A 14,486-nucleotide genomic window follows, 5' to 3' on the forward strand; every position below is an offset into this window, starting at 1 on the left:
CAGGGTAGGCACAAAAAAAAAAAGAGCAAAAACGCAAAAAAATAACCGCCTTGTATTTCAATCGAAATGTTATAGGAAAAGCCCAATGCGGGGGTCGAACCCGCAACCTTGAGATTACAGAACGTGTGTCTTAAGAGTCTCACGCTCTACCGATTGAGCTAACCGGGCAAGTCACATGACCGTTGACCAATCAACGGCTGCGAAATTCCGATTAAGCGCAAGGCGGCTTGTTGAAGGGACACAAACTATTCTTGACTATAAACCTGATGTTGGCTCAGACCACAAACTCTCAATTTCTCCTTCCATTCGCAAAGAGATTGTAATGCTCAAATCCCACCAGACGGGGAATAGTCTACGCTCTTTAGACTTCTTCTGATGTACAAATACGGATATGACAGCTTTAGTTGGTCACTTTGGATGGCAGAAGACGGCAAAGCGAATTTGGCAAAACAGCTAAATCCTTGTCTCTTCAATGATGCTTTCCCACGATTCTCAGTGGACGGATAGTATATTTTATTCTTCCTTGACTGCAGTAATGCTACTAAATCTATGCATCTATCTGTTCCTTTGGCATGGAGGCGAATATCTTTCGATCGCCAAAGCTGAATACGAAAACGCATTGCCTCCCTTTGCATGGTCGCCTGATGGAAAGCCGATTGCTTTGGACTAGGTACCACGTGCGGTTGCTAGGTGCAAAATCTCCAAGGTTTGTTACAGAATGTGTGGCAAATGTGCGATACTGTGGTGATCATGCTATGACTGTAGTCGTCAAGAGCACAGCCACAGGGTCGGTGGACGTATTCTCTTATGTCGATATAGGCGAGACGTTTTCGTGCTCCTGGTGAGAAGTGAATCGACTTTCCTGAGACTGACACTTCTGACTAGTGTCGGAATAGGCTTCGTGGACATAGGCATGTATGAATGGAAGACGGTTGGTGTGTGCGAGCTTCCTAGTTCTGGGCAAGGCTGCGTTGAGATTCCGCATCAGCCTCGACTCTCACAAGGCGCCGACGATATAGATCATCCTTATATGGATAGTCGAGTTCGCATTCCTGAGGCACAAAAGATGTTCATCCTTTTGCAGTAAGGGCAAGCTCCAGACGCCAGCTCCGTCTTCACTGTCATTTTAACGAACCGCCCCGGCTGGCAAACCAAGCCTCCAGCTCTGGAATCCCCACCGCCGCGGATATTAACATCTTTCCGAACACGTCGACGTCGCCAGCCTTCGCTTCACTCAGCACCACGGCAACTTGCCCATCAATGACGAGGAAATGATTCTCCTGCTGCCAAGCGTCCCTAAATTCCAACGCCGTCTCCGCTTGCCACAGATGCTCCGATACTGTCCAGAAGTGGCACAAGCCCAGGCGCCCATCGCATTGTTTCAGATTCTGAGTGCCTGTGAGCACACGGTACGCCTGCATAAAGAAAAAGGCAAAAAGAAGCGTTCGCCGCGCCGACTCTTGGAAGGTCCAGTCTTTCCACAGATCTGAGAGCGTGGCCAGAGAGCACTCGGAGAAAGGGTCTGAATAGTTTGCTTCGGTGTCGAAGGTGACGTGCGCAAGGAGGCCAATTGTAGAGGTCTCAAGGAATGGAATGATGCGCTCGCCTAATGCTCGGGCGCTTATGTCTCCGTCAAAAAGATGGATAATTTCGTAGAGGAGCAGGGCCTGGGTGCGAGCGAGGCTGTCAATTGGCGTTGTTGGTATGGGCTCGCACAGTAAATCCTGCACTCGGGACTCGATGCAACGGAAAATGACGGGTGCATTTGCTCGATTCTTTGCCACATAAAGTGCACAGGAAGCATGGGCATCTGGTTCTCATCTTATTAGCTACGTTGGATCTGATAAGAGGATAAAGAGAAACTCTGTTACCTTGCATCGACCGAGGCATACTGTCGGCATAAAGCAGCGGGTGCGACCACGGTGTCTGCGTCTCCATCACCATAGTCTTGGGGGCTTTATGGATTTGATCCAACGAGAACTGTAATCTCTTTGCGACAATCTCATTCAGTCCATCCTGGAACCCCCTGGTGGTTGGCGCTGCGAGCATGGACGGCTGATGTATCACGTCGTGACCCTGTCTCCCAGCAACGTAATCAAGGGCCTCAAAGTTGTAAGGAATGGGTTTGAAGCGGTACTGGCCGGGCTCTTGCAACTCTCCGGCCGCAGTAGGTCTGAGTTGGCCGGCAATTGTCTCGGCGCCCCCTGAGCAGTCATCGCCTGAGGCGCCATCAAGAACAGCCGCATCCTGCAACGGCACTGGCCCATTTGCAGCATGACTAGGCGCCCTAACCTTGGTCGGCAGCGTACGTGACGGATACTCGCATTGGATGCGTCGCTGCGAGCACCGCAAACACGCTGGGACGGCAAAGTCGCATCGGCGCTTGGCTTTGATGCATGCCGCGCAGCTCTTCTTGCGGGGCGGTGGGTTGTTGCGCTCACGAGCCGTAAAGGACATGGCTGGTTAGAGCTTTAGAGAGCATGTAGTTTCTATGAGACTAGTAGTTGTTTGATGAATCTGGATGAACGGTCCTATCACGGCAAAGGGGTAAGGGTGAAGTTGCGAGCTTCTGCCTGACCGGCAGGAGAAAGTGGGCCTGGCGGAATTCCGCCGGGCCTAGGCATCTTCGCCGGCTTCCGTAGTGGGCGGAGGTCCGCCTGCCAACTTACATGTAATAAGTTACATGTAACAACTCCCCTTCCATGGACGGCGATTCGTTTGCGAATGTCTGTGGGACTTAGGCAGAGAAATATATGAAACCATGTCAATGATTCAGGTAATACGCTTTGTAATGCATATACGCTTTGCAATGGATATATCAATGGACGCGTGTCTCGTTCAGGAGTCGGGTATATATTGAGTCCATCGCGGCGACCTCTCATCAAGTCACTGAAGCAAAGCAAACACAACATTACCTCTCAACTCTCTCATACAACAAAATAAGAATGGCTCAACCAAAGGTCTTTGTCTGCGGTGTCACCGGCACACAAGGCGGCGCCCTTGCTCGCGCCCTTCGCTCTGAAAATGTCTCGGTCACAGCCCTCGTTCGTGACCCGTCTTCGCCCCAAGCCCAATCTATCAAGGCTCTGGGCGTTGAGATCGTCCCTGGAAATTTCGACGATACGCCTGCCATTGAACGAGCCTTGACCGGCTGCACAGCCGCCTTTCTCAACTTCTTCCCTGATTTCACGGACCTGACCGCCGAGTTGCGCTGGGCAAAGTCCATCATGGCAGCTGCACAGGCCGCAGGAGTGAAGCATATCATATTCTCTAGTGGATTTGCCGTCAGCACCCCCGAGAAGCTTAAGCTTTGGGACCCAAACAGCATCATGGGCAAAGCGCTGCTCACGAAGCAGACCATTGAGAAGGAAGTGCACGATGCGGGTTTCGAATACTGGACCATCTTGCGGCCGGGCAACTTCATGGCCAACTTCCTGCCGCCCAAATCTGCCATGTATGCTGGTCTTGTTGAATCAGGAGTATGGACTACGCCTCTCCTAAAGGAATCCAAGCTGCCCATGGTCGACGAGGCCACCATTGCCCGCTTCGCATCTGCGGCAATTCACGACCCCACCAAGTTTACCGGCCAAACAATCGAGATTGCCGACGAGCTTATTGGCCCTGAGCAGATTCTTGAAAAGATCTCAGCCACTGCTGGGCGACAACTGAAGGCCGAGTACATGCCAGAAGCCGCGATTATGGAGCAGAAAAGCAACCCTTTTATTACCGCACAGTACGCAATGCGCGATTTGGCTTCATTCGTTGACTTGGAGAAGGTCAAGATCTGGGGGGTTCCCTTGAGTTCATTCGATGCATTTGTCCAGAGGGAGAAGGAAAGTTTCAAGAAGACTTATCAACAAGCTGCCTAAAGCAATATTCTTGTGTATCTGGTGGAAATAACATACGATAACGGCTTCTCTAGAGAATAGACATCATATAACTACGTACTGCAGTACCAAATACTTTAAATTGAGTCTGAAGTTCTACTAGGAATTAATCATCTACATCTCATGCTGTGATGTCTTGTTGATACGTCGTTCGGATCATGATTCATACCTTGGAGTCTCGGGACCAACAATTGTGTGTGGTGGCTTCCAGGCATATACGTGGAATTCATTTTACATGCCTAGCAGCGTCTTCCCGTTTAATCTATGCATCTAGCGGTTGCCACCTCTCACATATAGCTTGTTAGCAGCTGAATACCAATATGTATATGCTCCGCATGACAAAAGCTACTGGAGTATTAAAGGACCTGTACTATGCCTTCTTTTTGCTGAAACTGACAATCCCTGGAAATAGTCTACTTCTAAGACGTAGATGCCCGTGCTCTTGGAATCAATCCTGTCCGGGCAAATCACATGATAATTACATATATTGACCGTGTACCCAGCGGTGAAGAGATTTCGATTAAGCTAAACAGCTTCAATGCTGTTGGAATGTTGAATTATTTTGAATTAAAAACACCTTATTCATTACTATTCCACTTAGTTACGGGTTAGTAGATGTCTTCTTTTTAAACCTTCTCACTTGCGAGGTCCGGTTGTTCTATCTGACGCTTGCCTGGAAATCCAATATCTAGTCACAAAGATCTATTCACCATGGTGCCGGAGATTACTCGCCGGGACGAGCTGTTTTGGATATACGAGGAAGTTGACGATAAAACCGGAGACCTCCGATGTACTGCAATCAATAGCTGTGTTGTCAATTATGGACTTGATGACTGGCAACTTCACATGCCTGGATAATAAGATCCAAAGTTTACAAAATACTATGCGAATATAGTCTCTTTCACGTTTGATGAGGAAATATCTAGCAATTATTATAGCGAAGAGTCGATACTCAAATGCAAACGTCCATATCTTGGCAGGCTTTGCAGAGGATCACGGACCACCACCATAAATCGCTAAGCAAGAAAACATTGCGGCCCCAGCTCAAGATCAAATCAAACTAGACCCAGTTAGTCCGGTGAAAGGCACGCTCGTTGACGCCCATAATAGTATTTAGGCAGCGTTATGCTGATGCATTTTAGTTGGTCTATTCTTCATCTTTTCGTCAGTCAAAGCAAGTTGTACATTGATCAAAGCCTTTATTTCGCCATGGCAGCTCGTGATGATTGGCCAAAGATGCCTAATGGCATGGATTTTGATGGTCGGCATCTGCTCGTCTTCGTTCGCGAAGGGAAGAGTCCGTTTCACAATCAGTGGGACGTAAATCTCCTGCTTCAAGAAATTGAGAAGAATCTCGATGTCCAGGTGGATGACATTCCATACGTTTATCAAGGCTCCAATTGCTACGTAAGTCGTGAGAAAATACTCTAAAAACGCATCATATGTTCCATGCTTACACAAGTTCGCGACGATGCAAAAGGGGATTCACATCAAGTTGACCAAGGGAAAGGACATCGTGGCTCGCTTGGCCCGTGGCGATGTTAACATGCCAGGCTTTGACGGCTTCCCAATCGATGTACAAGTGCCCGAGGCCAAATTCGAAGCCGAGGTCTATAAGCTCCTGCTGCCCGAGACTAATATCATGGTTTCTCGCCTTCTTTACCATCGCATCCCCAAGTTGTACGAGGGTACTAAGGGTGAACGACCTGAAGATATCGCAGGACGTCGCTTGTTTGTGTTCCAAAGAAGCGAAGGAGAGAATAACGTGTGGCGTACTCTCAAACTGGACCAACAAGTATGAACCTGCACCAAATCTGTCACTACATACGTTAACTTTTTTTTTTTTTTTTTCCACAGTCTTGCCTTTTGGAAAAAGCGGCTCATATCCGTGCATCGCTGTACAAATACGAAGTCTCATCCGAATTTGCTTCCACCTGGCTTCGCGAACGTCTCTTTGAACAGAAGCCTGAAACATTTCCGATTCCAGTTGCTCCTACTCGCGAGTTTTGCATCACGCTCTTTACCTCTAAGATTGAGGCAACTATCAAAAATATCGGAGATATGATTGGATGAGAAAGTGATAACAATACGGTCGGTCCTATTGCAGCGGCAGCTAGAAGATCGCTTCTTCGCTTGATTCCCCATATAACGCCCAAAGGTGACGACGAGAATGTTTTATATCGCTTCGTACTTGAGCACGGCGATTTTGGAATCCATAATATGTCGATCGCGATGGACTTGAATCAGCAACCTTTTATAACGTCCGTATACGACTGGGAGACTGGATGCATTGTACCGCCATTCTTTCTGACCCGATGATGGCAGTGACTGTCGATTTAACGACTGATGAAGAAGCAAACCCCGCTGCTACGCGCCTGTGGGATATTATGACAGCGGACGAGCTGCAGAAAGCTGCGACGTGGTCAAAGCTATACTCTGAGGTATGCTCGTCACCTGGATATTTTCGATATCAAACTATAGGCTAACTAAAGACCTTTGTGTAGGCCCTCTTTTCCAATGCACCTGATTTCAAGCGTTCAATCAAAGCTGGGCGAGACCTGCGTCATCTATGGTTTGCATTGCGGGACTGGCGCGGCGACGATCCTGAGAAATATTTTGGTGATCTGGGAGCCTGGGCTGAGCAACGAATGAGGGAACTTGGTGTGATACAGACGGCGAGCACATTGAACGAGGATTGAAGCGGCTAAAGAACCTGGAGCTCAACGAGTCACTGTCATGATCATGCAAGGCCGCCTTTAGGATGACGGCCGGATTATGTGTTATAGTTGGTCGATTTCGCTGGCAAAGAAGTAAGCCGCAAGCTGTGGCTTTAAAATTGTTTGGATTGATAGCATAGAAATTGCTTTATAGCTGAAAGCATCTCTTGAAAAGCACACGGAAGGTGTATTTCCTATAGAAGGAATTCAGATCCTGCCGATAACTTAACCTACCAGGCGGGCTCTAATTGGACCTTTACGTCAACAACTCAGGCGACAGTCAAAGCCTTGGGCATCATTTATTCACTGCCTGTATAGTAACCCAGCCTCAACATTCGTAGGCGGTGGTAATCGCCCGCGATTCACCATAATATCACGCCATCACAACATCGATCTCATCGCTTGTCTTAAAGTCTTCTCGCTTGTCTTAAAGTCTTCTCGCTTGTCCCTTATACTCATCTACAACATGCCGTGGGAAAATTGCACTCCCGGCACACCCTATTTGAGAAATTTGATGCCTTACCAGAAAATGGATGCGCTGTGTGCTTTGCATTCGAAAGTTTTCTCCGCCGAGAGCAAGGAATCTTTGGTTTGCGTGATGAGCAGGAAGGATTTACATGCGCACCCCACGAGTCTATGCTCCGATGGATTATGGCCTCTTACTAGAGTGAATCAATAAAATCACTCCTTTTTACGGATATCGAAACGGATATGATACAGTCGGGGTCGTGCTTCAAGCGACCCAATACGGCCTGGAGACACTTTATGTTCTTGATTATAAAGGACGTCCTCACAAAATTTACTAAATTGTACTTCAAAAATCTCCTTCAAGCGCTGATATACCATTTGGAGATTTGCATAAATACACTGAGAGGCTCACTAAAATGAGGTAAACTTGCCCACTAAAAGTGCTCGCCTTTCAATAGTGATTGAGACTCGAACGTCACATGGCGCGCTCTTTATTTTATTCTATTTTTGTTTAAATAATTCTACCGCCCTTTCAAACGTACTTTCCATGAATGAATCAACATTCGAGAGAAGTTTCGAGTGATCATGTCGTCCTGATTGGTGGCGATAGCCTCAGGATGTTACGGCCGAGGTGGCTGGCTGATATTTTCTCACGGCGCGCCATATGACCTATTACGGAGTAAGCTACAACAGTTACGCGTTTCTGTTTGTGGCGCAGAGAGACTTTTATTGCGCTTTGTGCTTTATCAAACTCTAACATGTAGGTAGTGGATAGGGGTACGTAAGGTAGCATCAGGGCACACGTATAAATTTGCCGGTCTCCCCCCTTCGTTGTGATTAGGACATAGCTCAAAGGGCAAGTGCCCATCATGTAGTATCTGTTCTTTACAAAAATTGACCGATGATGACGCTCAAACGCTGTGCTGAGGTCTACCTGGAAGTCCTCTCAGGACTCCATGATTAGGAAAGGGGGTTGTTTTCACTGCTGACGACCTGTGATGATCCCTTTGAGGAGCTGAGGTGACGAGTCTTATTCGAGATATGCTGCACAACATGTGCAACACTCCGATGGGTACCTACCTAAGTACAGGTCTTGTTGCCTGTAAAAAGGCGAGCACCATGACGATAGTATGGCAGCTTCTGCTTGTAGAAATAATTCGATGAAGAAGAGTGTTGGATATAATAATAAAAGCGAGAGTGCGACTGAAAGGTAGAGAGAGCTGAAATGACCAAACCCATAGGCTTTCCTTTGATGCGATAAAACATCTTTCTGTTAATAGAGATACCGATACAAGTGCGGAGACGATACACTTCTTTTAGTAGAAGTGGCACAAGATACGAGAAATACACTGTACTAGGGTACACTGAATGAATACGTGGCAAGTGATACAGATCGGCGGGAAATGCGGTAAATCTATGGCCAAGTGGATGTAGTACTGTAGCAGATTTAGTATTTTTGGCTTGAATGTTGAATTGTCCTACCAGGTGATCACTACCTATGTGTAACTGGGGGGCTATAAGCGTTTGCTATGAGATAACTAAGGAATACTAAAGCTATCAAAAGAGTTAGATGCTGGAGTTCAACAAAAGATATACCGATAATACTTGAGTCTAATCAATTTAACCGCTAGATATCTGCATCACTTTTGCCATTCAAAATTGGACCACGAACGAGCTTTCTTATCAATTTGTTGCTTCTTGCGTTATTTTGATTGTAGTACAAGGCGGCCACCCGTAATTTATTATAGACCACTGGGCTTATGCTGTACGATGATTCGGCGGAGATTCACAACTGGAAAGATAGACTAACCCATTCAAAAAAATCCCTATAAGACTATAGCCACCTCCTAACAATATTGCTCTAATCGTGGAGAAGAAGCAGATAACTTGTATGCGAGTAACATTACGAGCCACTCAATTTCTTCTTTAGATACACAGCTTGTAGATTAATCGTTGTAACCATCAAGTTAATTACAGTATCCCTTTCATAGCACTATATATATGCTTAACCCGCTGAATGATCATCGAGCTGTTAAAATGTAACATCCTAGCATTGAGCGTCGAACGAACCCATCATGGAACCAAACAATCTCCCAGCGGCGGATTATTCGCCTCTTTCTCAAGTTTTCGATCTTGAACGGCGCAGTTCAAGTGAAGACGGCTGTAGATTGCTGCCTCATTCGCTTTCTAGGGAAAAAGACATGATCGAACCCGTTGCTCGTGAAACTCTCGACCCTCTAGCAAAACGAGCAAGCAGCTGTACTCGCACAGATCTCACTTTCGACACAACAAAGAAGCCTTCTGGAGACACCTTTCACTGTTTCAAATTCCCGATACTATTATTAACGCTTGTCATACCTCTGATTGGCTTGGTTGCCTGGTTTGTGTTTACAGCACCAAAAGTTGAGCTTTTTGGGTCATTTGCTGGTTTGGTGATTGGCGGCCGTTTTTCTCAAAGCTTTGCCAAAGGCATCGATATTATCTACAGTGGACTTCTGGCCCCAGCTCTAATGACTGCCTTGAATTTTGTTTGGTTTAGCTCTGCGCGTCTGGCCATCCGCGCGTCTCGAGACAGGCCGCAAGAGCAGCAGCGAAGGATACCTCTAGCGACCTGGGTGACAGCCAGTGGTATGTCTACGGGAAGTTATAATGTGAAGGATTTTCTTTCCCTACGGCGGGGGCGAATGTGGCGACTGTACTGCCTAATACTGCTTGCCTTATCGACTGCGTTCTCTTGGACCACTTTATCCAATATCATCGCTTATGAGGCTTACACGGAGATTATTCCTTCTAATGTCAAGTATAAGCTTAGAACTCTTAACGACATGCAGATCGATTCTAAGACACGCACCTCTGATGATATTCTAATGTCCCGGCCGGAAGTCCTTGGACCCCAAACCAGTTTCAAATTGAACTTACAACAACAGGCCAGTATCTCTGAGCGGCTTACGACTCTTTTGAACCAGATAGCGACATATAATTCATCAATGCTTGATTCCGAAGGAGGCTATGTTGTCGTCAACGCGACAGACAGCTCGTTGGCCGACTTGGACCCGTCTGTGATGGCACTGTATGATATACCTGCGTTTCGCTTGAGTGCGATCTGCGAACCTGTACAGCTTGCTCCTCCTTCTTTGTTCCCTGCACAGATGAATGACGATGTTGTTCAAATTCTCGGAAGGCTCTCTATATCAAATAGTACTGCCGAGAGGTACGCCTACTGGTATCCTGGTGTTGCAGAGGATATCAAATCCAAGTACACTTCGGAACTGGCAATTGTTCTCTTCTCGCCCAACTATCAACATGCAGTTCTGGGCTATATGCAAAAAAACACTTGGAATTACAGTGTTTTAACGCAGTACGGTGAGATTGAGCCAGTAGTATTGAACCTCACCTCGGCCTACGGCATTATGACCACATACTCTCTGCATTGCTCTCTCCTTCGCCAAGAGGGGCTCGCCAACCATACACGCTCAACTGGCCAAATATGGGAGTTGTCCGGGTCGCGATTTCAGCCTTCTAAGAGCCCACAGCGTTCATTTATCGGTGACTGGCAGGTTATGCTCAACTATCACGCCATGGATGAAACAAGCACGATCCCTGGTATCGCGCCTGCGATTAGGGGGGGGTTAGCCTGTGAAATCGAAATGGCTGACTGGCAACTTGCGATGTGTCCATCAACCAACTTTTCGACATTTGCCGCCAACTTTGTGCTCGCATCCGGCCGTGCTCAAAGCATTCTGTTCAACGTCGCTGCAATGGACTCTTCCCGCGACCGCCCGGAATACTTTTACAATGTGACGGGAGCAGTAACGCAACAGTTTTACCACATCACCTACGTTCCGGCGCTACTTCTTGCTAGCCTGCTTAGTCTTACCATTGCAGCGTCTACAGCGGTTGGCATGACTGTGTATGCGAGATGGATTCAAGGAGATGGCATGGAGACATTGCGTGAAGCTACTCCACTGCGGCTTGTAGTTGATAGCGGGGCGGGAACATTGCAGGACACAGCCAGCATGACTAGGTTGGCTGACTTGTCAGATTCACAACTTCAAAAAGTAGCCAAGGAAGTCTACATCATGTATTAGACAAGCGAGCCTGATACTGGCGTCAACTTCGTCTCTTATCAAGAGATTTGTAGCCGGTTGAACTAGATCTAATACAGGACGTTGGCATGTACACCTGAGAGTCTGAAGTAGTAGGGATTAGTAGGAAGTAGTAGGAAGTAGAATTCAAATATCAGACTTTTCGTCGAGCAGATTCCTTCGAATTCGGTTGTGGAGTCACAGTCAAATGCATTTAGACATGCCCTTTCACAACAAGTAGTTAGCAACCCCGCTAACAAAAGCCCCCGTGGCCTTCAGCGTTGGCATTTTCGCCCACAGAAGAAGCAAAACTGGAAGCTAGCACTTGAATCCGGTGGTACCTTTGCGAAGCTTAATAAAGTCAATAACATGGCAACTTAACCATGCTCAATCAAAAACTACACAAATTAGGGCATTTGTCAAGAAACGAAGTAACAAGAATAGTTCAAATCAAAAGAAATGAAGAACGACAACCAAGGTATCCGGGAAACCACAAGGCTGTGAAAACAAGGAGGAAGACCAAGGCATCTGGGAAGACAACGATCAGACCTGACAAGGGCGAAGAGGATTGTATTGCAACGACTAGGACTATCAAAGAGAGGAAGGGAAATATACCCTGACCACGAGCAAACGGATCGTTGAAAACAGAACAACAAAGTGGGCTTGCTAAGAGGGTGAGCCTGTGGCCACTCAACAGGACCAAAAAAATAAAGAAGGTAAGACCTTGGAGAAGGCAGTTAGGAAGACGTTAGAACGATAATTGGAATTTGATCGCACGAGAGCGCCCGGAAATTGCCCAAAGGAATAATATCCTCATTAAGAGCCATCCATTCAAGTTGAGCCCCCGTGGCCTAATGGCTAAGGCGCAAGACTTCTAATCTTGAGATTGCGGGTTCGAATCCCGCCGGGGGTTAATCTTCATTTTTTGCCCCTTTTTACCCTACTGTGCGTTCAGTGCGTTTCTGTCCCTTTTTCCTTTTCCTTTCTCCGAGGGAGACAGCAGTAATGTTGCTTTTTCCTTGCTGTGGGGTACGTACCTGACTGCTTTCGCTTCACAATTGGGCGCATTCACTTTGCCGCTGGTCACTCTTGCCTTGCTTAAAACTGGAGCAATAAAAGCTTACCTACCTACCTATCAAGCCTTCAGTGTCTATGCAATACAACAATTAAACGCTTCCAGCTTACATTCAGTTGCCGCAAAGTAATTGTAATCTTCTCTCCCAGCGCTACCGTTGCCAATAAACATTGTTTTAATCTACCGTCTTATTGCCATGCATTATGCGTCTCTACGAAGACAAGCGTTGCATCAGCTGTGGCCGCGTGGGTGTTACAAACGCTACATGCAATGAGTGTTTGACGTGTGTTTTTGTAAATGGTACAAGGACAATGAACTACTGCTATAGTTAGGTAACAATGTTAGATTTTCCCAGGCAATAATTAAGCTATCGTATCATACTAAAGTTGCAAGCTACTTCAGAATGGCCTAATACATCAACACAACTACAGATCGGATTATACAAGTCAGTTGCTGCAGTATCTACATTCTTATGCTTTAGTAGCCGTGAGGCACACACCTCCCAGCTCACGGCTAGCAAACAACGCGTCAACCGTATCGTAGAATAAAGTAAGTGGTGCCTCACTTGTTCCGCTTTGTCGGTTACTGACTGCCCGTTCGTGCACGAATTTGGCCCATTCTTCTGTCACTTCTTCAAACTGGACATCACGAAATCCTGCCTTTTCCAGGTCTGATATGTACTGATCACGACTTGGTAGGTAAGGACAGGACACAATGTCGCGCAATTGGTCGCCAACCTCCTTGCTGAGCGCCGTTCGAGCGAAATAATCCTCAATGTAGAGTTTCCCTCCAGTCTTCAGGGTGCTGGCTGCTTTTTGGAACAGCGTGTCCCTGTCAGGGATGTGCAGAATGCATAGAAACGAGATGATATAGTCCACCGGTTTGTCCAGCGTGAGTTTCGTAAAGTCTGCGTTGACTGAGCGTACACCTGCCGCGAGGCCGTTTCGCTCCGTGATGGTCTCGGCGAGTTGGTGGATTTCGGGCTGAAGCTCGATGCCTGTGACATCAACGCCGCACCGCTTGTGCAAATAGCGACCGGTGGCGCTGAAGCCCGAGCCGATATCGACAACCGTCTGTCCACGTTCCATGCCTAATGTTTTGCATGCTTTTTCCAAGGCAGCATCGCCTAGATAGTGCATGCAATCGAAATCTGCCGTGTCGCCGAGATCCCACTTGGGCTTGTCAGCGAGAGTATCCAGCCTCGTCTTGGCTCTCCTCAAATCGTATAAAGCTGCATCGCTAATACCGGCTTCGTTGCTCCCGTTGGCGTTAATGGTGTCGCCCATTTTGAATCAGAGAGATCAGTTCAGATCAAAGAAGACAGATCTAGAAAAAGTAGCATTAGTACCTAGTGATTATAGCACACCAGATTATATGTAGTATCTTGATGTGATGTCTGGGGAGATCTTACGGGTTCTGTCGCGCTAATAGCCCCAATCTCTCACTCCCTCCGTATCCTTACTATGGAGATGTAATGAGAACAACGGCTAAGGTACTGTCCAGAAACTCGACTAGCTGTATCCCGTTTGAGAATTTTGATGATGACGAAGGAGAGAAATAAAAGAGAGATAGCGGTCTGGCAATCGTGCCGCAGCAATAAGCCTTAAACTTAAACAAGAGCTAATGCACATGACCTCTCCCTTACATATCTCCTTTTCTTATCATATATACAGGTATAATTCCGGCTTATATACCTCGTAAACAGCTTAAAAATATGATTATGCAGTGGTATTAGCTACCCAATTATTGGTGTTAATGAAAACTGCATCTCAATGCACTTGGTGTCGAAAAGTCAATTTCGCCGACTTGCTATTGATAGCTCTTACAAGGCCGCTGTTGGCTACGCCTGTAATCTCAAGAAACAATTATTCGAAAAAAAGCACAAGTATGCATGAGCTATATTGCATTTATTACGGGCGTCTAATCTTCCTGGAATTACGGAGTACCGGGATAATCCAGTTATATGCATATACTATCGATGTAACTGAGCTTGATCCGGCTGAGCAAACTTGGTCTAGCCAAGGTACCTTGTGCGCGTAAATGCACCACAAAACAGTACAGGTATAGCACCACGCACAAACTACACTCATTAATACAGCATATCTCCATTTATGCTGGAGTTATTCTTCCTTCTTTCACTTTGATCTCATGTGCCCTTTAAATACGTCATATCCAAGCGCGCCACTATCAATACACCACTAACTACAATCTCAGATTTGCGGAGCACGGGTATTAGCGGTATAGATTACGCTAA

At 46.8% G+C, this 14,486-nt stretch overlaps 6 protein-coding genes and 2 non-coding genes across 8 annotated transcripts; 5 read left to right on the forward strand and 3 right to left on the reverse strand.

Moving 5' to 3' along the window:
- Positions 1–79: 79 nt before the first annotated feature.
- On the reverse strand, positions 80–168 carry TrAtP1_008615. Its single transcript has one exon. It is a non-coding gene; the product is annotated as a tRNA-Lys (tRNA).
- Positions 169–496: 328 nt separating this feature from the next.
- On the reverse strand, positions 497–2,545 carry TrAtP1_008616 (uncharacterized protein). The gene is made up of 2 exons (XM_066113978.1): positions 1,872–2,545; positions 497–1,810 (listed from the first exon to the last, which is right to left on the reverse strand). The coding sequence occupies exons 1-2, from the start codon at positions 2,455–2,457 to the stop codon at positions 1,122–1,124; spliced, it is 1,275 nt and encodes a 424-aa protein (XP_065970068.1). The 5' UTR covers positions 2,458–2,545; the 3' UTR covers positions 497–1,121.
- A 119-nt stretch (positions 2,546–2,664) lies between these two features.
- Positions 2,665–3,882, forward strand: TrAtP1_008617 (uncharacterized protein). Its single transcript, XM_066113979.1, has one exon. The coding sequence runs from the start codon at positions 2,946–2,948 to the stop codon at positions 3,867–3,869; it is 924 nt and encodes a 307-aa protein (XP_065970069.1). The 5' UTR covers positions 2,665–2,945; the 3' UTR covers positions 3,870–3,882.
- Positions 3,883–5,096: 1,214 nt separating this feature from the next.
- TrAtP1_008618 (uncharacterized protein) lies at positions 5,097–5,960 on the forward strand (the record flags this gene model as incomplete). Its single annotated transcript, XM_066113980.1, has 3 exons — positions 5,097–5,294; positions 5,368–5,682; positions 5,745–5,960. 3 exons carry the CDS (start codon positions 5,097–5,099, stop codon positions 5,958–5,960), a joined length of 729 nt encoding a protein of 242 aa, XP_065970070.1.
- A 242-nt stretch (positions 5,961–6,202) lies between these two features.
- On the forward strand, positions 6,203–6,586 carry TrAtP1_008619 (uncharacterized protein; the record flags this gene model as incomplete). Its single annotated transcript, XM_066113981.1, has 2 exons — positions 6,203–6,328; positions 6,392–6,586. 2 exons carry the CDS (start codon positions 6,203–6,205, stop codon positions 6,584–6,586), a joined length of 321 nt encoding a protein of 106 aa, XP_065970071.1.
- A 2,561-nt stretch (positions 6,587–9,147) lies between these two features.
- Positions 9,148–11,160, forward strand: TrAtP1_008620 (uncharacterized protein; the record flags this gene model as incomplete). Its single annotated transcript, XM_014086891.2, has 1 exon — positions 9,148–11,160. The coding sequence occupies one exon, from the start codon at positions 9,148–9,150 to the stop codon at positions 11,158–11,160; it is 2,013 nt and encodes a 670-aa protein (XP_013942366.2).
- Positions 11,161–11,997: 837 nt separating this feature from the next.
- Positions 11,998–12,070, forward strand: TrAtP1_008621. Its single transcript has one exon. It is a non-coding gene; the product is annotated as a tRNA-Arg (tRNA).
- A 490-nt stretch (positions 12,071–12,560) lies between these two features.
- TrAtP1_008622 (uncharacterized protein) lies at positions 12,561–13,800 on the reverse strand. The gene is made up of 2 exons (XM_014087296.2): positions 13,644–13,800; positions 12,561–13,558 (listed from the first exon to the last, which is right to left on the reverse strand). Exon 2 carries the CDS (start codon positions 13,516–13,518, stop codon positions 12,703–12,705), a length of 816 nt encoding a protein of 271 aa, XP_013942771.1. The 5' UTR covers positions 13,519–13,558; positions 13,644–13,800; the 3' UTR covers positions 12,561–12,702.
- Positions 13,801–14,486: the final 686 nt, after the last annotated feature.

Source organism: Trichoderma atroviride, chromosome 4 (assembly GCF_020647795.1).
Source record: "Trichoderma atroviride chromosome 4, complete sequence".
Classification (NCBI taxonomy): domain Eukaryota; kingdom Fungi; phylum Ascomycota; class Sordariomycetes; order Hypocreales; family Hypocreaceae; genus Trichoderma; species Trichoderma atroviride.